This window comes from Taudactylus pleione, unplaced genomic scaffold (genome assembly GCF_031769625.1).
Source record: "Taudactylus pleione unplaced genomic scaffold, aTauple2 ptg000289l, whole genome shotgun sequence".
Lineage (NCBI taxonomy): Eukaryota > Metazoa > Chordata > Amphibia > Anura > Myobatrachidae > Taudactylus > Taudactylus pleione.
Genome location: NW_028284691.1, coordinates 3624761 through 3650906, shown reverse-complemented (window position 1 = coordinate 3650906; position 26146 = coordinate 3624761). Strand labels below are relative to the sequence as shown.

The window sequence follows — 26146 nt, the reverse complement described above, 5'->3', positions numbered from 1 at the left end:
AAGTAGGGGAGAAGATAGAAGGATGGGTTTCATGGCTGAACCCAGTGAAATGGTTCTCAGGTCTAGGGGAATGGGTCCAGGAAGTAATCGCCAGCATAGGCAAATTCTTGATCCTTATACTGATTGTCATCATAATAATTGACATATGTGTCCGGTGTGTTCCTATTGTGTTGAAGTGTGGAAAATGTAAAAATAAAGTAAAACGAAAGAATGAAATTATGATGGTGGTCAGTAATGACAATATGTATACCGAGGTAAATATAGAACTGCATTACAACCCTGAACTAGAAAATACCATAATTTAATGTATTATATTTACACCTGCATAGAATGTATTATTGAAATGTTATTTTTAAAACACCTCAGATAATGTAAAGTCTCAAATTCCCCTTCAAGACTGCCTTTATAGGACTGGTGTATCCCCACACCTTTCACATGATCTTCCAAGATCCGCGGTGTGCGTATAATAGTAGTTTTATGTCCCCACTCAGAGACACATTATTGATGGATTAAGAACCACTTTGTGCCATCCCATAATAACACTAAATAATATATAAATGTAAGCCTAAATTAATTTTTTAAATCAGATTGTGATAGCATGTTGTTCGCTATCAAAGGGTGTACTGTCGAAGCTGGATAGTAATGCTGAGACAAGATCAGCTTAAAATTAGATCGTAAAGACGCCATCTTGCGACTGGCCGCAAGACGTCATTTTAGAAAATGAGATCGCAAGACGCCATTTTGCGAATGGCTGCCCAAGCGCCATCTTAGGGAAACTCACACTTAAGTACATATGGCGATATTACTATTAGCATCATGCGATTGCATCTTTCACCATTTCTCATACACACATTAATACGCACAATTGCGCTGTTAACTAGTCGCATATTAGCGAATGCATAAGATCCTGTATGGAAACGCTGTTTATTAGCTTCATGCGCACGCATCTGCCCCAAGTTAACTAGCGTCTTTATATCAAACCCCAAATACTTACACAGTACATATTCACATAAAAGGTCTCATAAGCTTTAAAGTATAAGATTCAAGTTTGTTCATTTATTATAATTGCTGAGAAATAAAGATTATTTGGTAGCTAAGGTTTAATACATGATAAGTAAGTCATGTTTGATATTATACTGCTCTGCACTCTTTCAACAGCATTTTGATATCGTCAGTGTGAAGATCGCAACATGCATTCTCAACTTATCGACCGCAGAGACTTAAAGCACCGAAATGTACATTATATGACCAACTGTTAGGATGTACATGAGGCAGGAAACCAGAGACAACCAGTTGTTAGAGGCTGGACTGTGTCTATTTGAATCAACCTGTTAAATGCTCTGCAACAGATGCATCCTCCTGGGAACCAATGGCATCAACGACAAGCCTCTCTATTGTGTTGTCTGTTTCTGTGAGAGTATAAACATGTGTTTTGTGACCCCAGTCTGAGTCTTCGTGCTGAATGCTGATTGACGGGGGTTTCTAGCTGATGCCTACATCTGGTCCAGAAGCGCTGCGTATGTATAACTGTACTTGGGTCTGTATAATTCTTTGCGCTAAATTGTACTTAGATCATAGCGTGTAACTGACTGTACTTTTACTTGAAATATCACTTTGTGCTTTGGAACCACAGGTAAAAGGTCTGGAGTCTTTATTTACTATATGACTGAATTCGCAAAATAGCGTCATCTTTAGAGGTTTATAGGCAGGATATTAGAAGGTATAGGCAGGAGTGTATAGAGGTTCTAATTCAATATCCTTAGTATACATACAGATAAGTATTTTGTCATATGTACTGCAATTAGAATTTTACAGTAACTCTGAAAGAATTTTAGTGGTAGCAGTAATATATACTATAGGTACAAGAGTGGCTATAATAGTGTAATACTATATACAGCAGATTAATACATTCATATGCATAGTATCAAGGAAAGATAAAGAGGTCTATATAAATGGTGTTCTTGAGAGCTTCCAAACAACTTTGCGGGAGAGAATCAGTGGAAAGAAGCCAGAGTTGTTGAAAATGGTTTTACCCTCCATCAGGACAACGCACCAGCCCACACAGTTCTTGGCCGAGAAAACAGATTTGTTATTTAAGTCTTGATATTTAATATCCACACCTCATAGGATGCCAGATGCATATTGCACAGTTATTAGTAGCTATAGTAATCATTATTATGCCATGCCTTAGTTTTACACACTTTTAAAAGATAATTTACGTTTATTTTATGTACCACATGTATTTTGATCCTTTAGTTTAATAGTTAGTAAATGGCAGTAAAAAAAAGTTTGCACCAAGAAATATACCAGGAAGTTCAAGTCATGATTCTTGAACTACCCTGTCCTCACCCCTTGCCGGTGTCCTATCTAGTTTGTTGGTTTCTTGCTATGTGTTGTTCCTTATACATGTCAACTTACATTTACTATAATTAGATGTCAATTTCGTTTAGTATGCTTCTGCATTACTAGACTTCTGATTTACAGTTGTTCGTGGAATTCTGTGTATACATAAATCACATTCTGTGCTCAATTAGCCTTCACTACTAACATAAGGCTTCTTATGGCCAGGTCAGTTTAATCAATGACTACTTACAGATGTAGCACACATCAAATTGTCTTTTAATGCCACCATCTCATATGCCATTCAGTAAACATTGAAGCATTGATAATGTTTACTTGTAATACCATGACTAACCATATAGTTTGCTGTTGAATCGTTATAAATATTTTCAACTCACTGTGAACCACAGTTTCCACTAAATAACCGATAAAAAATAATTTTTAATGAGTGAACCAGAAGCATCTGGGGTTTGAGCAGAGATAATGGCTTATAGCTCCTGGAAGATGAGACATGCTGTTTTGTTTTGCAGAAACCCTCTCCATAGTGTCCAAATCTGCCACGGCCAGTCTAGTCTGATAGAGCCAAAATCACTCCTGGGCTTGCGGCAGCGAGACCCTACTGCAGGGTCTCGTCGCAAGCCCGATGGTCGCGATAACATGGACGCTCGCATCAGCTGTGGGTGGTAACGCTCCAAAAACAGGTAGGAGGGCCCTGATTCAGAGCGAGCGCTCTGGTCGCTCTGAATCAGGTCCTCAGTTCACTTTGCATTGCTATTAGAATTGAATAATAATTTTGTACAATTGGTGATAATTCCATATTACATTTTCCAAGTTGTTCTTGTATCATAATCCATTACAATAAATAACAAAGGAAAGGCACAAAGCTGTTCATTTATTTTATTGTTTGTGCTTAGATACAGCACTGGCGTAAGTATTGGCACTATGAATAATCTGATTATCAGAAAAATCAATGACCTGTGCACAAACAGCCCTGACGGCAGCCTGATAGACTATTTTAATCTTCTTTATAAGCATTAATGATGACAGCAGTGAAACGGATGTGGGTGGACTGTTTTTAATCACTTAATATGAAGAAGAACTCCTTCGTGGCTCTGGATCTGGACAAGATTCCTCATGTCGGCAGCCATCTTTGGTGTGGGGAGCACTGTATCTTCTGCAAGGTTTGGCTTTACAAAGCTGAAAGCTTTTTCCTCCTCTTTGCTTAAATGCTTTATTCTCCTCTTGTAAATTAAGAAATGATCCATAGAATGTAAACTACAAGAACAGAGAGGACACTGTGTAAGTAAAAATATACCATAGAGACTCTCTTAAACATTCAGAGAAAAAGGGGTTTTAGATTTGTGGACAGTGGTGAAAAATGTTGAAAATACCAGGATGTGTTTTAAAAGAGAGTGACAAAATCACTCAGGAGGTGCCTCAGAGATAGCTGCTTTGTGCAGACAGCATTCTTGGCCACTGTGCTCAGTGATGTGCCATGCCCAACATAATACATGGTATTTTATGTATATTTATACTGTGATTTCTTATCGTGAATGCAGCGCTCTCCCTTCAGAGCCACAGTTCATCATTCGCCAGGCAAAGGTTCTACAAACTTGGCAAGCGTTGAATTGTTTAATACTGAAGCAGAACAGTGTAAATTGATTTTTATTCTTTATATCCACGTTGAAATTGAACTCAATCTCATCTGCATCTTCAGCCTACTTTCCTGCAGCACCATCAGATGCATTCCTGCTGTTGTAAGTACAAATGTGAAGTTTGCAATGGTAAACTAGTACTTAATTACAAATGTAGCCATAGTGCCAAAGATGCTTGTGCATTACAAATGACTTTAGAAGTATCCAGGGTTGGACTGACCCACAGGGGTACAGGGGAATCCCCCGGTGGGTCCCACTGCCTGTGGGCCCATCCCCTCCTCTAGGGATCAGGTTCAAGACTGTGCACTTGAACTATACAATATACATATGATACATTATACTGCACAGGACTATGGTGTATTTTCTAGAATGCACTGCTGTTATTAATCTGGTACATTATCATGCATGCACTAGAAGTATTCACTAGATATACATTTTTAAAGAGCCCAGTCCATGCACTCTCTGTGGAGGCTGGCCAAACCCCCTTTAGAGGCTGGTCACACCACTAAATATGGGCCCCTATCACTGCATTTTCATTCCTCCCTTCATTCCCCAGTCCGACACTGGAAGTATCATAAAAGTTATTACGGTGCAGTAACTTATTATTGTACCACAATAACTGGCCTGTCAATGGTAGTCCTAAAGGTCACTTGGGCCTTGCTCATTCTTTCAGTATTGAGCAAATAAACTCTATATTTGGTTACTGAGCCTCCTGGGCAAATAATTTATTTTGTAAAGTGAACTTACTCAAAGTCTTTCCCCCTCAGCTGCTGGAAGGCTTCATGGTCCATGTTGTGACACGGGATTATGTTGTTAGTCCACTTAAAACTGTGATCCTTCAGTTCTCCTGGCATAAATCCCCTGGTGGTATCCCACTCTCTAGTCCCATTCATTTCTGAGTCCTGCATCACAGCCAATGCTGGGATCGGCTGCTCAGGAGAAGGATTGAACACACGCAGAATTAATACATTGCTGCTTGGTCCAGCCTATTATGTATTCATTAGCAATCTGCAGCATGCTTTGAAAACCTGCAATGATTTCCTATATAGGTAGATAGTAAAGGTATTACCTTTAAATCACTACTTTACGCTATAAATCACTATATATGTTCACATGTTATCTTGCAAGTCACAAAGTTACTCATTAAAATATAGTGCATAGGATTCTTGTGTCACCAGTGCTGTCTGAATTAATCACAAACTGATGTCTATATTAGTAATTTGCTAAGTCCCAAGGTTTAGTAGTGCCTGAAAAGGGAATGGTGTAGTGTATTCTTTACACTTACTGGCTAGAGAGAGAAAAAACAGCCACTCATTTTTCATGTGCCCCCAAATAATTTCCCACTGTTAGTAATACATAATTAATATTCTTTGGTTGTTTCAGCCCAAACAATATACAACACAAATCAACACAATATAATTTCCAGCTTTTCATACGTGAAACCAGTAAGACATTCGAACACAAGCCTCCCACTCCCTGTTCCTTGTGTCAGCAGAGGTCCACTGCCCTCCATTTCCTACACATACAAAGCACCACTCACACTATTTTCATATGACCTTAAAAGGTTTGTCTACCGATACTGTAAAAGCACAGCTCACCCTGACCCTGAGAATAATGGTATAAACGCCACTGTATACTTTTGAACATGTGATCCATGCAATAAAAAGAGCAGTATTCCCTCTCTCTGTAAGATCACAGCTACATAACAGTACTTTGTGTATGGTGCACATGCTCAGCGCAATCACACAGCAAGATGGTCTTATGCAACATCCACACAGCAAGATGGTCTTATGTAACATCCACACAGCGAGAAGGTCTTATGTAACATCCACACAGCGAGATGGTCATATGCAACATCCACACAGCGAGATGGTCTTATGTAACATCCACACAGCGAGATGGTCTTATGTAACATCCACACAGCGAGTTGGTCTTATGTAACATCCACACAGCGAGATGGTCTTATGTAACATCCACACAGCGAGATGGTCTTATGCAACATCCACACAGCGAGATGGTCTTATGCAACATCCACACAGCGAGATGGTCATATGCAACATCCACACAGCGAGATGGTCATATGCAACATCCACACAGCGAGATGGTCTTATGCAACATCCACACAGCGAGATGGTCTTATTTAACATCCACACAGCGAGATGGTCTTATGTAACATCCCCACAGCGAGATGGTCTTATGCAACATCCACACAGCGAGATGGTCTTATGCAACATCCACACAGCGAGATGGTCTTATGTAACATCCACACAGCGAGATGGTCTTATGTAACATCCCCACAGCGACATCCACACAGTAAGATGGTCTTATGTAACATCCACACAGCGAGATGGTCTTACTGTATGTAACATCCACACAGCGAGATGGTCTTATGTAACATCCACACAGCGAGATGGTGTTATGCAACATCCACACAGCGAGATGGTCATATGCAACATCCACACAGTAAGATGGTCTTATGTAACATCCCCACAGCGAGATGGTCTTATGCAACATCCACACAGCGAGATGGTCTTATGCAACATCCACACAGTGAGATGGTCTTATGCAACATCCACACAGTGAGATGGTCTTATGTAACATCCAATCCACACAGTAAGATGGTCTTATGTAACATCCACACAGCGAGATGGTCTTATGCAACATCCACACAGCGAGATGGTCTTATGTAACATCCACACAGCGAGATGGTCTTACTGTATGTAACATCCACACAGCGAGATGGTCTTTTGGAACATCCACACAGCGAGATGGTCTTATGCAACATCCACACAGCAAGATGGTCTTATGTAACATCCACACAGCGAGAGGGTCTTATGTAACATCCCCACAGCGAGATGGTCTTATGCAACATCCACACAGCGAGATGGTCTTATGCAACATCCACACAGCGAGATGGTCTTATGTAACATCCCCACAGCGAGATGGTCTTATGCAACATCCACACAGTGAGATGGTCTTATGTAACATCCACACAGCGAGATGGTCTTACTGTATGTAACATCCACACAGCGAGATGGTCTTATGTAACATCCACACAGCGAGATGGTCTTATGTAACATCCACACAGCGAGATGGTCTTATGCAACATCCACACAGCGAGATGGTCTTATGCAACATCCACACAGCGAGATGGTCTTATGTAACATCCACACAGCGAGATGGTCATATGCAACATCCACACAGTGAGATGGTCTTATGTAACATCCACACAGCGAGGTCTTGTGTAACATCCCCACAGCGAGAAGGTCTTATGTAACATCCCCACAGCGAGATGGTCTTATGTAACATCCCCACAGCGAGATGGTCTTATGTAACATCCCCACAGCGAGATGGTCTTATGCAACATCCACACAGCGAGATGCTCTTATGCAACATCCACACAGCGAGAGGGTCTTATGTAACATCCACACAGCGAGAGGGTCTTATGTAACATCCCCACAGCGAGATGGTCTTATGCAACATCCACACAGCGAGAGGGTCTTATGCAACATCCACACAGCGAGAGGGTCTTATGCAACATCCACACAGCGAGAGGGTCTTATGCAACATCCACACAGCGAGAGGGTCTTATGCAACATCCCCACAGCGAGAGGGTCTTATGCAACATCCCCACAGCGAGAGGGTCTTATGCAACATCCCCACAGCGAGAGGGTCTTATGCAACATCCCCACAGCGAGAGGGTCTTATGCAACATCCCCACAGCGAGAGGGTCTTATGCAACATCCCCACAGCGAGAGGGTCTTATGCAACATCCCCACAGCGAGAGGGTCTTATGCAACATCCCCACAGCGAGAGGGTCTTATGCAACATCCCCACAGCGAGAGGGTCTTATGCAACATCCCCACAGCGAGAGGGTCTTATGCAACATCCCCACAGCGAGAGGGTCTTATGCAACATCCACACAGCGAGAGGGTCTTATGCAACATCCCCACAGCGAGAGGGTCTTATGCAACATCCACACAGCGAGAGGGTCTTATGTAACATCCCCACAGCGAGAGGGTCTTATGTAACATCCACACAGCGAGAGGGTCTTATGTAACATCCCCACAGCGAGAGGGTCTTATGCAACATCCCCACAGCGAGAGGGTCTTATGCAACATCCCCACAGCGAGAGGGTCTTATGCAACATCCCCACAGCGAGAGGGTCTTATGCAACATCCACACAGCGAGAGGGTCTTATGCAACATCCCCACAGCGAGAGGGTCTTATGCAACATCCCCACAGCGAGAGGGTCTTATGCAACATCCACACAGCGAGAGGGTCTTATGCAACATCCCCACAGCGAGAGGGTCTTATGCAACATCCCCACAGCGAGAGGGTCTTATGCAACATCCCCACAGCGAGAGGGTCTTATGCAACATCCCCACAGCGAGAGGGTCTTATGCAACATCCCCACAGCGAGAGGGTCTTATGCAACATCCCCACAGCGAGAGGGTCTTATGCAACATCCACACAGCGAGAGGGTCTTATGCAACATCCCCACAGCGAGATGGTCTTATGCAACATCCCCACAGCGAGAGGGTCTTATGCAACATCCCCACAGCGAGAGGGTCTTATGCAACATCCACACAGCGAGAGGGTCTTATGCAACATCCCCACAGCGAGAGGGTCTTATGCAACATCCACACAGCGAGAGGGTCTTATGCAACATCCACACAGCGAGATGGTCTTATGCAACATCCACACAGCGAGATGGTCTTATGCAACATCCACACAGCGAGATGGTCTTATGTAACATCCACACAGCGAGATGGTCTTATGTAACATCCACACAGCGAGATGGTCTTATGCAACATCCACACAGCGAGAGGGTCTTATGCAACATCCACACAGCGAGATGGTCTTATGCAACATCCACACAGCGAGATGGTCTTATGCAACATCCACACAGCGAGATGGTCTTATGTAACATCCACACAGCAAGATGGTCTTATGTAACATCCACACAGCAAACCTTTCTATGGACACCTTTAAAATCACCAACATGTGAAGGAAAAGAAAATGTATTCCTGACTATATGATATTCATAGATCAATTACCCCAATGATTCCAATGTAGCTAAAAATAGAAATCTCTGTCTAAAAAAACAATAATGAAACAAATATGGGCATTTAATCCAAATTCAAATCTAGTTACCATTTTAGCTATCAGCACCTCTCTATGCAAAGAATGACATGTACAGTAAGTAATCCCATTCTATGCCAGCGGTGACACAGTGTTACTTTCTGTCTCTGTGGATGTACCTTTCTCATTTGCATGAAAAACTCATTACAGAAATCTTTGTATTCAACGTGATATATTTACACATAAAAAAGTGCCTCTGAGTATTCTCAACCTATGGCCTTACTAAGAAAGGGATATTCTGTACTATATCTCAGGTGTGGTCTGTCTAGTGCTTACTGGTGACAAAACAAAGGTCTTTATCAAGCACAGGGTGCTACTATTCATCTCAGTATGTATTACTATTCTTATATCCTCCATCATCAATTGCCGCCGACTAAAGCAGACTTCTAGTTCCCAAATGATAGGGTAAGCAATCCATTTAAGGGGTAACTGGTGAAGCGGAGAAAGGCTAATAGCAAACTGGGTCACTACTTCCCCTCCTGGAGGTCGATAACCAGACTGCAGTTGAATCAGTTTAAATCCCTTCATAATACAGTAGCAGCTAATACTGTAAGTCTGTAGGTAATGCATATACATCTGAATAATCTGGACAATGGGCACATACAATATGTGCATCAATGGTCTCTACAAAGTTATCCAATATGAGAATCTTCTTGTTATTTTAAACAAGCTACACAATTCATCTAAATGCAGAACTTCAGATTTATCAGGATCTAGCAGGTTGAGACTCATAATCCAGAAACATTATGTACCATCCGACTTCTTTAGTTATAATCATTGGATTGACGCTTCATAAGTGATACATAAATTGGGCCCTTGCTGTGACATTATTATTATTATCATCATCATTTATTTATATGACACTACAAGTGTTCCGCGGTGCCTTACAAAGTACATAAACAAATAGGTGACCAGTGACTTAGAGTACAGTACAATACAATGTAGGACGAGGACATGGATAATATACATTGCTACATTAGCAACAATAACATCCACCTAAGCAGCAGGGCATAAGCAACTAAGTGTTAGGTGCCCTAGTGGGGAGTAAGAAGTAGATGAAAGTAAAGTAGGAAGAAGCACAAAAGGGTAGAGGGCCCTGCTCGTAAGAGCTTACATTCTAAAAAGGAGGGTCAGACAAACAGGTGTGACACAGATGGGGCAGACGGGGAGGAAGGAACATGTAGCAGCAAGTTAGGATGGGAGCTGGAAGGCTTTAATTAAGTAGTGGGTCTTGAGAGCCCGTTCGAATGATTGTAGAGGGGTGGACAGTCTGATGGGGAGAGGGAGAGAGTTGCAAAGGAGGGGAGCAGCACAGGCAAAATATTGGAGGCGGGAGTGGAAGTAGTCAGTTGGCAGGAGAGGCGACATGCATTAGTTGAACTAAGAGGGCGGACAAGAGAGTGAAGGGAGATGAGATTGGAGATGTAAATGGGAGAAGATTGGGTGAGGCCTTTGTAAGCGAGCGTGAGAACCTTGAATTGTGTTCTGAAAAGGAAGGGGAGCCAGTGGAAGGCTTGTAGGAGGCAGATGTAGAGCGTTTGAAGAGGAAGATGAGCCTAGCAGCAGCAATGAGGACAGACTGAAGAGGAGAGAGATTGGATTTGGGGAGGCCAGATAGGAGGAGGTTACAGTAGTCCAATCTGGAGATGACCAGTGAGTGTATGAGGGTATTAGTAGCATCCTGGATGAGATAGGGTCTGATCTTGGAAATATTTTTGAGATGGAAACGACAGGACTGCGAGAAGTACTGGAAATGTGGTTTGAAGGAGAGGGACGAGTCCAGGATAGCTCCAAGACAGCCCACTTTGGGGCTAGAGGAGATATTTGTGCCGTCAGTTGATAAAGAAATAGTGGGAAGTGAGGTTATGTGAGAAGGTGGGAAGATTATCAGCTCAGTCTTAGACATATTAAGTTTAAGAAATTGCTGTGACATCCAGGAAGAGATAGCAGAGAGACAGTTGGAGTTACGAGTGAGGACAGAGGGGGAGAGGTCAGGGAAGGAAAGGTAGATCTGAGTATCATCAGCATAGAGATGATAATGGAGGTCAAAAGAGCTCATGAGTTCACCTAGAGAGGACGTATAGAGGGAGAATAGGAGAGGTCCAAGAACAAAACCTTGGGGAACACCTACTGTAAGAGACTGTGGGGGGGAAGAGGAGTCATGAGAGGAAACAGAAGGATCGGTCAGAGAGGTAGGCGGACAGCCAGGAGAGGGCAGTGTCACATAGACCAAGGGAGTGAAGGATTTGCCGCAGGAGGAGATCCACAGTGTTGAAAGCAGCAGAGAGGTCAAGGAGAATGAGCAGAGAGTAGTGGCCCTTGGATTTGGCAGCAAGGAGGTCATTGCTGACTTTCGTGAGGGCAGTTTCAGTGGAGTGGAGAGAACGGAAGCCAGACTGAAATGGGTCAAGGAGGGAGTGGGAGGCAAGAAAGGTGGTAAGGCGGTTGTAGACAATATGCTCAAGGAGTTTGGAGGCAAAAGGGAGGAGAGTAATGGGTCGGTAGTTAAGAGAGAATGTTAAGATCAAGGGTAGGTTTTATAAGAATGGGGGAGACAAGGTCATGCTTAAATGCAGAAGGGACAAAGCCTGATGAGAGGGAGAGATTAAGGAGGTGGGCAAGATGGGAGCAGGCGTAAGGAGAGAGGTAGCGGAGGAGGCAGGAGGGGATAGGGTCAAGGGGGTAGGTGGAAGGGGGAGGACCTGATGAGGACCATGACTTCCTCTCCAGATGCAGGGGAGAAGGATGTCAGTCGGTAAAATGGATGGGGAGGGGTGATCCGGGAAAGGAGGAGGAGGAGAGCAGGGGAACTGGTTGAATATGATGTCCTGACGTATGGAATCAATTTCAGATGTAAAGTAGGTAGCAAAGTCAAGGGCAGAGAGCGAGGAGGGGAGACGAGGAGCGGGTGGGCAGAGGAGAGAGTTGAAGGTGGTGAAGAGACGCTAGGGATTTGAGGACTGGGAGGAGATGAGGTCCTTGAAATATATGACTGTTTAGAGGGAAAGGGCAGCACTGAAGGCTGAGAGCATAAATTTGAAATAGAGGAAATCTGCCTTAGAGCGTGATCTTCTCCACTGTCGCTCAGCAGTTCGTGAACACTTTTGCAGGTGTCTGGTGCATTTGGAATGCCAGGGCTGAGGTGTGAATCTGCAAGCATGAGTAGTGATCGCTGGAGCAACAGAGTCAAGAGCAGAAGAAGACATAACAGAGATCTTTTGAAGATGGGCTCTAGCACACACAATTCAAAAGCCAACATTGTTATTGGTTGGCCTCTCACCCATGAATAAATCCCAGATATTTTAATATGTCTACGACATGGTAAAGTAATGTAGCGAAACGCGCTTTGCCATCCTGATCAGGATCATGATGCAGCTTACAAATGCTAATTGTACTTTCATTTAATTAAGGCTATCTACAAGAGAAGCAATATATCTGGGATAGAGCTACAGGGAGCGTTAATCAATCAAGCTCTATATGCGAAAACATCAGTAGTGAAAGCTCTTGTCCTGAGCTTATAGTATACATTTTTTAGACAGCCTGCAATAATATAATCCAATACAATAATCAACTATTTCTAATATAGCCATGTTACTACATAAAATTGAGACTATACACATACAGATGTGTCCTCATACACCAAGCCTCAATACACCATTCGGCAGGAGACGCCCAGCACAAGTGAGCCACGCCGAACGGTGTAGCACAATGAGTTTTTCTTTAAATTTGTATCTTATGAGCACCACAGATGCAGCAAAACAACACTCAATCTGTGTCAGAGACCCTGGGCTGCCACTTTAACCCGCACAGGAATCAATTTTAAATATGTACAAAGTCACAGGTGAGGCGGAACGTGGTGTGAAAAAAGCCGCAACCGCTGCATAGTAGCACTTCCTATACAGATTCAGACTCATTTGCACACAGATGAACAAGTGTCACATATCAAATTAATCAGTGCAGTCTTGTTAAGCGGTTTTGTCGAAATGTTTAATTTGTGTGACTAAGATGCACTTTCAAGTGAAAAAGATGCTAGGAGCAACCAGAGTCACACGGGATCTGGTGCGCCGAGTACGGCTATTTGGTGCGACTGCAGTAATAGTGTCTGTAGGAAGTATATGCTGATCTATTAAGAACAAGTGGTTATTAAAAGACACTCCTTACAATCTAGTGTATACAAGTGATTTATCTTAATGAGAAAATATTAAGAGAATTGTACTTTAAAGTGTAGACAGATGTGTCAGCAAAGTGAAATTTATGTGAACTCTTATCAGGCAATTATATTTTCTTCATAGGAATAGAGATATATAATAGAGGGCATATTTGGAGATGTTGAAAATAAACTGTCCCTCAGAGGAATTTGCTATAACCTGATTTAAAAAAAAAATGGTAAGCTATGAGAAAATGACTGCTTTTTGCAATAGAAGAAAAAACACAGATTGGTGTTGCTTTAAAGATACCCGTAATACTAATGAATGTGTCAAGGCATACATTTATAATTGCAGGTTTATTTTTGTCTTGAATTATTCACAATGAGAGACCTCTCATATTTGGCTGCCTGTATATGAAGTAGACACACTCGCTAATGCTTAACTCATCTAAGACTGGAACTTGTACCCAGGGTCCAGTTAATTTGCAGTGTTTTTTTATATTATTATTTTATAAATTGTTTTTATATCCAATAGTTCGAGATAGGAAGAACTAAGTTAAGTTTTCTATTCACTATGCTATAGAAAATAAGGGGGCAGAGTATATCTTTTTATAATAACAGTACAATCAATAATTAAAACAATAAAGGAACCATACATAACATGTACGTATTATAATAATTGGGCACATATAACATTTATATATTATCGACTAACCAGGGCCACTACTAGGGCTAATGCTACTTATAGTACTGGGCCCTTCCCATTATTTACAAGTTGGCAGAACAACTTCCGTTTCCTGCTATCTCAACTGTCACAACCATGTTGGGTTTGGAAATGGAGCTTGTACTGCGATTTTCCATTGACTTTCCTTTAATAAATCCAGCCAAAAAACAGAAATTTAACCAAATAGTTTGTCCTCCCAAAAGTCACACAGACTATGAATTTAGAATAGATGAATGTTCTTGCAATTAATAATACATTTAAATAATAAAATAATAATGGACTTATTTCAGAATAATTACATTTCTCGAATGAAGCTCGTCTAAATAATTTGATCAAATATTTATTTTATATAATTATGTTTAAAAATGAAAGAAACTTGTTAGTAAGCTACATACACAATTATTATTCTTGCGACTAGCTTTATCGTGCTTCATAATGAAAAGATATAGGAATGGTCTAGCAAAAAATCATTGAAGTTACTTACTAACAAATAGGAGCGTAATGATATATTTTAATCACTTGCCATGTTTCTTACACTACTCTATTTCTTTTACACTTTTCTTGATTTTGTTATATTTGCATTTTGCAGAAACAAGCCATTGTGACTTTCAATCAAGGAATCATTTTATATTAGCAGCGGTCTGCTGCTCTGTTGTCTGCCGTTCTAAAATGTGCAGGCAGCTTGTGATTGTGTACAAACTGACAAGTAGCCCAGGCTTCTAGGGACTGCATCGGCTGCAGGCTCTAGAAGCCAAATAGTACTGCTGTTATAGCATGGGACTGGCTTCCCATTGGAAGCGCTCTCTCTGCTAATTGCAATCTGGACTGGCAGTCCCAAGAGGAGCGCTGCTAATGGGAAGCCACTGCTAGGCAGTCCCTGCATGTGGTGGATTTTACTGGGGGTTAAATCTGCCACTGTATACTGTTATCTAGGAGTGCACCATGTTAGTATAATCCTTGTCCTATTCTGTTTTGTGTAGTGGTCCACTTGATGCAACATTCCTAAAATAAAATGCTTCTCTCTGGTCCCTGGGGTCAAATATCAGTGGAGCTTTCCCTTAAGTCTTCAAGCCACACATGAAGGTCATATCTGCCTCCTACAGGACCAAGTACCTCTTTTTTGAGAAGTTGAAATTTGACTGCAGCCCTTGACTGGTCAGCGGGACAGTCTAATTACGTCCCTCCAAAGCGGTCAGTGGCTCATAAAACTTTAATAGTGAAAAACATGATAATTGGACAAAACCTGAACCATTATCCTCAAAGGCCATCATAATTATCACGGAATCATAGAGGAAGCTGACATCCTATTTCCCTTTGGCTTGCCTACATTCAATAGATATTTTCTGTCTGAATATTAAAGTGCTGAAAAAGCGATTTGCTTAGTCAACTAATGGTTGTCATTATCTGAATGGCTGTAAATTAACCTACATGGATATGATGAGTTATGTTACCTGTCTATATGAGTGTTAGCCTACAGAGGCAATCATAGTAATTACATAACCAAAAAAGGAGCTGAGATCCTCTTGTTCTTTTTTACGGGAGCACGACGTCGTTCACAGACATATTGCATTGGCTGTGCAGCACAGCTGATGGTTGATATATCTGTAGATATATTGCAGCATCTGGCTGTTTGTAAGGGCGGTCCACAGACCACCTGTACACTTGCTGCAGAAACTGCTGTCAAAGCTGGGAGGACAAATTCAAATGCCTGCCCAGCTGTGACGTCAGGACGATATGTTAAGCGGCTGATTATTAAGTGTGTATACTTACCTGAATTAGCCGCGATGGCCGTCAAGTAAACTTAGTGTGTACCCAGTTTTAGATTCATTGCGTATCATAAACCTTGGCTTCACGCTCATAACGGTTTCCTGTTATCTTCTGTGTGCATATTAGAATACTGATCATGCTATCTGTTTTCCAACTCTGTTACCACTTTAGTAATAAGATTCTACAAATTCACCTTTATGTGAAATTATACTAAACAACCTATCTGCTTGTTTGGGCTACAGCCCATTGAGAAAGCTACAATTATCACTTACTGTGTCCATAGTCAGAAGCCTCCTGACAGCATTGCAGATCCGTGTACCGCGTCCAAATATACATTATCGGATCACCAGGGCCGTAGCTAGGGTAGTGCGGCCGGTGCCATCACACAGGGCACCACAGGTCAGGGGAGGGCTGTTTGGGCCTGTCGAATTTCTGTTTATTATCATTCTCACTTGTAGCTTCCTCTTATTTTATCCCCATCATCTCCTGGCCTCCCCTATCTCTTCCCTCGCCCTTCCCCATGAGGCCATTCCCCTTTTTTGGGTGCATTATGTCCCTTTGAAAAATGAGGGAGGGGCCAATGCTCTTTCTGGCACAGGTCACCAAAAAGTCTAGTTACGGCTCTGTGGATCACCATCATGACTATCGGTTGTGGCATCGGCCATCTGAGTGAGCCTAAGGCTACTCAGAATGGCCGTCACAGCTCCGTAAACGAGGCCAGTAAATCTGCGTCGGAAGATGCATCCACTGGCTTCACCGCTCCCAGAAAATGTGGGCTGCCCATTCTCCACCCCCAAACAACCGCAGCATGTCAATCATGCTGCGGCTTAGGGGCAATGCGACAGTAGTTTCAGAAAAAAGACCTGCATGTGCGCAGTACAGATCCCGTGCATGTACAGATCTCCAACAGTCGTAAACTCTGAATCAGGCCCATAGTGCACTAGGTGCCTGATTCAGAGTTGTACACTTTTAGCATCGCTAAAACGCAGTAGCGATGCCAAAATATACTAATACAACAAGAGGTGACTTGTGTAAATAGAGGCCTCCTGCCAGCTTCTGTGATCTGATGCTGCGTCTGAGGAGGCAGCCATCGTATCCCTTGCATGAACATTGGGCCAGTGTCCTCGGCATGCCCTCGTTTTCTGGAACGCTGGCCGTCGCTGCCCCTTACCCGCCCCTAAATGGCTGCAGAATGTCAATGTCACTGCGGCTTAGGGGGCACTGTGAGTGATCTTGTAGACACTGATCAGCATATGCGCTGTACAGATCCTGCGCACGCCCACCATCGGAGTTATATGCATACCATTGGGTTTGTGTACAACTCTGAATCAGGCCCTAGGAATTTAGGATTGTTTTCTGGTAAAGGAATTAGTATAAAGTTGCAGAAAAAGCACAACAATAAATGGCGCAGGTCACTGGTATCAGACCTGTCTTTTGTCTTTGTACACAGAATACTGTACATACTTTTTCCTCAATATTGCTGCTTTTTTTTCCAGAATTTTGCGCCTTACTTTGCTTATAGTGTACTAAGTACTTAGGAGTAATATTTTTGTAACAAAGGTATTAGTATAAAATCACAGATTCAGCATAACGATGTGTGGCATGGGTCACTCATATTGGACCTGTCTTTTGCCTTTTTACCCCAAATTGTTTTTTTTTTTTCTTAATTTTGCATCTTAGTCTGTTTATAGGCTTTAGGACTAGTGTTTTTGCACAACTACAAAGTCCATAGTGCGCTAAATGGGGTGTGATGTGAGGATAGGTGTATGTAGATACATCTGTACTTCCGCAAACCCATATAGTATACCACCGTTAAAGCTGACAATATAGACATGTCTGAATCAGGCCCTGTGTTCCGGGTGTACATCAGATATGGAGCAGAATACAGCGTGCTCCCGTTGTCAGGCCTAAATTATTAGTTACTATGGCAAACAGTATTTTCCCATCTCTGCACTAGACACAGCCAATGTGCAGTTATTAAATGGTTACAGTATATCTTACTTTTAGTGCTAATCCAGCCTTTCGCAGAGCCAGTTTGGATCCTTTATCTTTTAACATGCATTTGAGTTTGCTTTGCTGGTCACTAGCTTGAGGTCCCCGTGAGATCTTCTCTGTCTGTGGCAAACAACGGTGGAATTGTAAGTTCTGCTTCTTCTCTGCTGCCTGGAGCATAGCTTTATGTTCTCCCTGCAAACAGTCATCTACAAGAAACATCACAGAAGTTAAGGACAACAACATAAATATATATTTGCCAGTTATTCTGTTACATATTCAGAAGATTAAGGAGACTTGTTCATCTCTACAATCAATAATTTAATGATGACAAAAACAATACGCCATTCGGCAGGAGACGCCCAGCGCAAGTGAGCCACGCCGAACGGTGTAGCACAATGAGTTTTCTTTATATGTGTCTTATGCGCACCACAGATGCAGCAAAACACTCAATATGTATCAGAGACCCTGGGCTGCTACTTTAACCGCACAGGAATCAGTTTTAAATATGTACAAAGTCGCAGGTGAGGCGGAACGTGGTGTGAAAAAAGCCGCAGCCGCTGCATAGTAGCACTTCCTATACAGATTCAGACTCATTTGCACACAGATGAACAAGTGTCACATATCAAATTAATCAATGCAGTCTTGTTAAGCGGTTTTGTCGCAATGTTTAATTTGTACGACTTGGTGCGTACACACTGGGCGATTAAAGTGGACGACTGAATGATAACGATATCGTTATCGTTCAGTCGTCCACTTTATCGTCCATTTTTAACACAAAAAAGATGAACGATGACGACGACGCGCGTTCCCGCGGGTCGTTCGTCATCCTCGTTCATTGGGCTGACATGCAGGCCAACCTGACGACCTCGTCAGGTTGCTGCATGTCAGGGAATGGGTGAGAGAGCCCGGCGCTGAACGATATCGCTAATGATATCGTTCAGCGGCTGTGCTCAATGTCATGAACGACATTGAGCACAGCCTGCCGGGGACACACTAGACGATATCGCTCAGGGAGCATATCGTCTAGTGTGTCCCCGGCAGGCTGTGCTCAATGTCGTTCATGACATTGAGCACAGCCACTGAACGATATCATTAGCGATATCGTTCAGCGCCGGGCTCTCTCACCCATTCCCTGACATGCAGCAACCTGACGAGGTCGTCAGGTTGGCCTGCATGTCAGCCCGATGAACAACGATGACGAAAGAGCCCACGGGAACGCGCGTCGTCGTCATCGTTCATCTTTTTTGTGTTAAAAATGGACGATAAAGTGGACGACTGAACGATAACGATATCGTTATCGTTCAGTCGTCCACTTTAATCGCCCAGTGTGTACGCACCATTAAGATGCACTTTCAAGTGAAAAAGATGCTAGGACCAAGCAGAGTCACACGGGATCTGGTGCGAGAGAAAACAGAGAGAAAGCAGAAGCATGAATGAGAGAAATATGGGTAACTAGACATCAGACAGACAGATCAGATTTGCATCACAAGCATTGGTGTCACTAGTTCTTAGTGTAGTGATAGAGATCCCACAAAAGAACTGCCTGTACAGTGTGCGACTTATACAATACAGCTTCCTGGGCATTGGTGCTTAACTGACAATTTCACCCCTTTTAAATGTCATACATTTAAGTTCACACTCCCATCATCTGGTCATCTAGCATCACTTTATTTCTTACAGAGTGTTACTGTAGCTTAACTTAGATGTCCAGTCGGGCTGTCAGACTAAGGGCCCAAATCAAAAATGTACATTCATCCGAGAATGAACGCACATCTCCGATGGTTAGCAGTGGCAAACGCAGGATTTTGAAAGGGGGGTTTCCAAAGTCTTGGTTACTGAAAAAACATCTAGCCACAAATAAATATATACAGTCAGGTCCATAAATATTGGGACATTGACAGAATTTTCAGATTTTGGCCTCTATTCACCACCACAATGGTTTTGAAATGAAACAAACAAGATGTGCTTTAACTGCAGACTTTCAGATTTAATTTGAGGGTAATTACATCCAAATCGTGTGAACGGTGTAGGAATTACAACAGTTTCAATATGTGCCTCCCACTTTTTAAGGGACCAAAAGTAATGAGACTATCAACTCAAAAGCTATTTCATGGACAGGTGTGAGCTATTCCCTCGTTATTTCATTATCAATTAAGCAGGTAAAAGGTCTGGAGTTGATTCTAGGTGTGACATTTGCATTTGGAATCAGTTGCTGTCAACTCTCAATATGAGATCCAAAGAGCTGTCACTATCAGTGAAGCAGGCCATCATTAGGCTGAAAAATGAAAACAAACCCATCAGAGAGATAGCAAAAGCATTAGGTGTGGCCAAATCAACTGTTTGGAATATTCTTAAAAAGAAAGAACGCACCGGAGAGCTCAGCAACACCAAAAGACCTGGAAGACCACGGAAAACAACTGTGGTGGATGACAAAATAATTATTTCCCTGGTGAAGAAAAACCCCTTCACAACAGTTGGCCAAATCAAGAACACTCTCCAGGAGGTAGATGTATATGTGTCAAAGTCAACAATCAAGAGAAGACTTCACAAGAGTGAATATAGAGGGTTCACCACAAGATGCAAACCATTGGTGAGCCACAAAAACAGGAAGACCAGATTAGAGTTTGCCAGACATCATCTAAAAAAGCCATTACAGTTCGGAAAACAACATCCTATGGACAGATGAGACAAAGATCAACTTGTGCCAGAGTGATGGGAAGAGAAGAGAAGGAAAGGAACTGCTCATGATCCAAAACATACCACCTCATCAGTGAAGCATGGTGGTGGTAGTGTCATGGCGTGGGCATGTATGGCTGCCAATGGAACTGGTTCCCTTGTATTTATTGATGATGTGACTGCTGACAAAAGCAGCAGAATGAATTCTGAAGTGTTTCGGGCAATATTATATGCTCATATTCAGTCAAATACTTCAGAACTCATGGGACGGCGCTTCACAGTGCAGATGGACAATGACCCGAAGCATACTGCATAAGCAACCAAGGAGTTTTTTAAGGCTAAAAAGTGGAATGTTATGCAATGGCCAAGTCAATCCCCTGACCTGAATCCGATTGAGCATCATTTCACTTGATGAAGACAAAACTGAAGGGAAAATGCCCCAAGAACAAGCAGGAACTGAAGACACTTGGAGTAGAGGCCTGGCAGAGCATCACCAGGGATGAAACCCAGCGTCTGGTGATGTCTATGCGTTCCAGACTTCAGGCTGTAATTGCCTGCAAAGGATTTGCAACAAAGTATTAAAAAGTGAAAGTTAGATTTAGGATTGTTTAGTTTGTCCCATTACTTTTGGCCCCTTAAAAAGTGGGAGGCACATATAGAAACCGTTGTAATTTCAACACCGTTCACCTGATTTGGATGTAATTAGCCTCAAATTAAATCCGAAAGTCTGCAGTTAAATCACATCTTGTTTGTTTCATTTCAAAGCCATTGTGGTGGTGAATAGAGGCCGAAATCTGAAAATTCTGTCAATGTCCCAATATTTATGGACCTGACTGTATATGCTCCCAGTAGTGTCCTTTATACAATGTCCCCAGCAGTGGTCCCCCTATGCAGTGCCCCCAGTAGTGCCCCTTATACAGTTCCCCTGGTAGAGCCTCTTATAAGGTGCCCCTGTAGTGTCCCATATACAGTTCCCCCTTATGTAGTGCCCACAGTGGTGGTCCCTTATACAGTGCCCTCAATATTGACCCTTATACAGTGCCCCAGTAGTGGTACCCCTATGCAGTGCTTCAGTAGTGCCCCTAATACAGTGCCCCAGTAGTGGTCCCCCTATGCAGTGCTTCAGTAGTGCCCCTAATACAGTGCCCCCAGGGTGGTCCCCCTATGCAGTGCCCCAGTAGTAGTCCCTAACACTGACACTTTTATAATAAATTGCCTTACAGTGTATTGCTGCTATACTTCTACAGGTCTTTATCTGAATCTCCTGCCATGCTTTTCTTGTCCCCCCCCCCCCTTAGCCCACACACACACTGACGCAGACAGATACCTACGCACAGACACACACTGACACACTCATACACATAAACACAGACACACACAGCAGCGCAGCCAGCGCTTACCTAAAAACACGAATGCAACCAAATAAATACAGCAGTCTGGCACCACCCCCGCCCGTCCGCTCCATTCCCCCCACGCACCTACAGTATGCAGTTCCGGGACTTGAAAGCGCTGGAATACAGAGTCACCCGGCGGCAGGTGCACTCATTCTCTCACATGCCGGTCACGACAGTACAGCTCCGGGACTCGACACAGTGGAATACAGTGTCACCCCACCGCAGGCACGCTCAGCCTCTAACATGCTTATTGTCACGACGGTGCCGATGGGAACTGACTGGGAGGGGCTCTCGCGCTGAGCTCCCCCTACAGTCAGCCCAGGCAGTACAACAAGGACTCTTAAAAAAAAAAAAAAGTTAAATTGTTCCGCTGCTCCGGCCAGCGGTGAATGAAGCGACGGGGAGAGGGGGTTTCTAAGTACTCGGAAACCCTCCCTCCGTGCACGTGTGGTTAGGGGTCGGCGTCTGTGCAGGAGCCATTCTGAGCATGTGCCGAATAGGTCCTGTGATCTCGCTCGCTGACCTCCCAAGCTGGGGGAGTGCGGGCGTGCCTGGTGTCGCCCCTGTTTTTCGGGAGGGATGAGGCCAGGGTCTGCGTCGGCAAACGCAGATTCCTGGCCTCTTGTGTGACCAGGCACTGGCCAGGCTGCGGAAAGCTTCAGCCCCCGCAGCCTGACCAAAAGAGCAACCAGTTGCGATGGTGATCCCAGCTTGCAACGTTGGTCGCAGTGCTGGGATCGCAAATACAGCAAGGAGGTGTCTGACACCTCCTGCATTTGCGATGGACAGATTTGCACATTTGCTTGTGTGTGGCTCTGCAAATCCGTCCATCTCTGAATCAGACCCTAAGTGCATTCTCCTATGCCAGTTTTCTCTACTTTGTGAAAGATAGAGGCAGCATGTGCCGGAGAAAGCATAGAGCAATAAAACAACGGGCCTGATTCAGAGTTGTATGCTAATGCCGCAGCCGTGAATGTGTATGCTGCTGCCATGTGTAAATATGCAACTGTCGCAGTCAGCGGGAGAGGTTTTAAGAAGCACACCTGCAGCTTTGTAAATCCAGCCATCTGCTGTCAAATCTGTAGCATCGGTTGCAGATCATTCGATGTTAGCTCTGAGTAACTCTATGGCCGCCAGAACTGAGCCATGTTTTGTGCACATGAGATTGCAACTGTCAATCACTCTGTGAGTAAAGAGTCACTGCTTGCGACTACACTAATGGACTCAGATGCATGTGCAGATACCCGATAATCGCTATTCGCTGTACTGGGAAAACATGGGCATAGCGTACTACTCTGAATCAGCCTCCTATGTTATGTGAAGAGGATTCCAGGGATACCTAATGTTTTGCTTATTTCTTAGTGTATAAGGCACAATAACGCTTGGTCTGCTTTAAGAGGATTCTAGTGCAGTAAGGATGAAAAAGCAAAACATTTTTGCGCACCAGGGTCGGTAAAAACACATTAAATGCAGATGATAGAAAGTGCCAACTCTATATTTCCTCTGCCAGTCTAGGGCTGTGTGTTCTTTATTATCCCTTGTTTGTCTACAGTTTTCCCCTCCAGTCATTTCACAGTTTCTCCACAATCTTTAGTCATTTGCACATTGTGTGCTTGAGGGAGGTTTAGCCACATCTAAATATACCAGCTTAGCTGGGGAAATGATAGCTGCTTTTTTTTTGCTTAATCTTACACAGCACTTTTAATTACATGAGACAAGCAATAATGCATATTGATTATATTATTCCTGCGGAAAGTTATATCGAGTTAAACATATAATTAGGTACAGGGTGGATGTGCGAGATTCACTTTTACCTGTAATGTGGACAGTAACTGGGGCCGACTGAGAGCACCTGTCTGAGGGCTTCCCGTACAGGTCAAAGTCAATGCAGCGCTCTGCCCAGCTCCAGCGGTCCCGGGAGAGGGTGGGCTGCAGGGTGTTCGCGTGAAGGATATTTTCCTTCCAGACCTGTGATAAAAACGTACATATGTATTCACTTTCTCAGCCTGACCTTTCTGAAATCGAGGTATGAGATGACATGTGTACTTTTAAAACCTCATTAAACTGATACAGAAACTATTTGGCTGTCAACGCTGACCTTTCAGTTTTGTGGATTTTAAGGAAATAACTTTTTATTGTTTTCATTTGACAGATTTTTTTTTTGTCACAGGGAAAAACATAAATCTATGATATATGCCATAATGCAAAATGGAAAAACATTGGCTTATAAACAACTACAGTATTCCTTATTTTTATTATCACTCTGCTCTCCAGAAAGTAACAGGATTTGCTGCAACTTTTTAAGTTTCTTTTGACCATTTCTGTGCCAAATGAAGTTCAGAATTAGGGAGTATAACTATAATACAGTTTACAATAAAGACACAAAAATCAAGGAGGGGCTTTTGTTTTAGGAAAGCAAGAACAAGACAAATGTAGTAGGGTGAGAGTTTAGAAAATGTGAGTTTAGCAGTAAAGTCTCACATTGGTCGAGTTTTATCTTTAAAATGGGAAAACATCTGGATGAGAGTTTAAATCGTGAGAGTTTTTGAGTCTAAAAACATGCGAGTTTGTATGTTCTCGGACTCTATTACATTGGCCAAGTTTAAAACGTGTGAGAGGTTACTGGTAAACTCTCACCTTTTCTAAACTCTCACCCTATTACATTTGGCCCTGAGCTTGGTTCAGAGTCACAGGGGCGTGTGTGCGTCCGAGCTGAGCTTAGCGAACTACGGGCAATTCTAAGTCATGCGTGTCAGTATCAGCTGCCTCTACGCTTGTGGCGACGCATCCTCGGCCCACTTGTGTCTAAATCGGGCCCAATATCTATGAATGCTGCAGGACTTGTAAAGAATTAACTATTTTTGAGTTAATAAGTTTAGGAGAATACAGCACCAGTGCCATATCATCCATGTCCAGGTCGTTCGTACACAGGCTTAGTGTTCCGAGTGCGTGTAGGTGGGATTGCGGGCTATGCCGCATGTACTCCGAGATCCATCTGTTCTTAGGCAGAACTATTGCACTAGGTATAGGGTTGGTGCAATTCCAAGCTGACAGTGATGACTAGCTCTTTTACAAGCGGATAGATAGTTGAGGGGCGGCAGCATAATTGCTACCGACATAAAATAAAGGCCAAGATCTACAATTAATTCGGAGCACGCATGCATCATCGGCCCACTTGCGTGCAACTCTAAATGAGGCCCAATATCAATGAATGCTGCAGCATTTGTTAAGGATTTTCTGTTTTTGAGCTAATATGTTTAAAAGAATATATAGCACCAGAGTGATATCATCCTTGTCCAGGGCAAAAGTGGATGGTAAGGCATGCATCATCTTACTCTAGAACAAGAAGAGGAAGGTAGCTCAGTTAAGATAAATGGTTAAGGCCAATTATGGCTGACAGCAGCTGGCTACTTAAGATTCCTACAGAGTAGTTCATATTTCATCTCTCATCGCACTCTCCTCATTCTAACCGCACCAGACCACAGGTAGCTGCACAGAAATGTCAGTCGCCAATTTAGCTGATAATACTTCAGCCTGACAATGGCCACACACACTTCACCACCATCAGATGCTTATTTTGCTTCCTTATGTATCAAGTGTCCCCCAAACCTCTTACATTGTAAGCTCACTTGGGCAGGGCTTTACCTTCTGCTCCATGTGGCTGTATGTAATCTGGATCTGTAATATTATTATTAACCTTTATTTTTATGGTGCCACAAGGGTTCCGCAGCGCCTTACAAATTAGCAAAACAAGGAAATAGTGACTTACACTATAAGCAATGCTGGACAAGATTTATAATTATTGCTGCATTCATGATCGTAACACTCAAATAAGCAGCAGAGTGGCAGCAACCCCAAAGGTTAGGTGCCGTTGTGAGTTTTGAGAGCTTTTTTAAAGTTTAGTAGTGAGGTAGTGTGTCTGATAGGGAGAGGGAAAGAATTCCAGAGGTAGGGAGCAGCATGGGCAAAATCTTGGAGGCAGGAAGTAATCAGTAGGCAAGAGGGGCAGCATGCATTTGTGGAGCGAAGTGGGCAGGCGTGAGTGTGAAGGGAGATAAGGTCAGAGATGAAAATGGGAGACAATTGGGTGTGAGGGCTTTGTAAATTTGGTGTGAGAAGATTTAATTGGGTTCTGAAAGGGAAGGGGAGCCAGTGAAGGGCTTACAGGAGAGGGGAGGCAGATGTAGTTTAGAGGTAGCTTGAGTTTATAGGCAGATGATTCTGTGGGGACATCGATAGGGATAATGAAGTCACCTAAAATGAAGGCAGTGGTATGAGCTGGTAGGAGTAACTAAAGTATAGA

At 43.1% G+C, this 26146-nt stretch overlaps 1 protein-coding gene across 1 annotated transcript in view; it reads right to left on the bottom strand.

Moving 5' to 3' along the window:
* Positions 1-3272: 3272 nt before the first annotated feature.
* CFAP92 (cilia and flagella associated protein 92 (putative)) overlaps positions 3273-26146 on the bottom strand; it is a 137061-nt gene continuing 114187 nt past the window's right edge. The window contains exons 16-19 of the mRNA XM_088482487.1: positions 23658-23811; positions 17780-17979; positions 4743-4924; positions 3273-3615 (exon numbers count right to left, since the gene is read on the bottom strand). Of these exons, the coding sequence (XP_088338613.1) occupies positions 3420-3615; positions 4743-4924; positions 17780-17979; positions 23658-23811 (732 nt within the window). The 3' untranslated portion in view covers positions 3273-3419. The remainder of the gene's footprint in view (positions 3616-4742; positions 4925-17779; positions 17980-23657; positions 23812-26146) is intronic.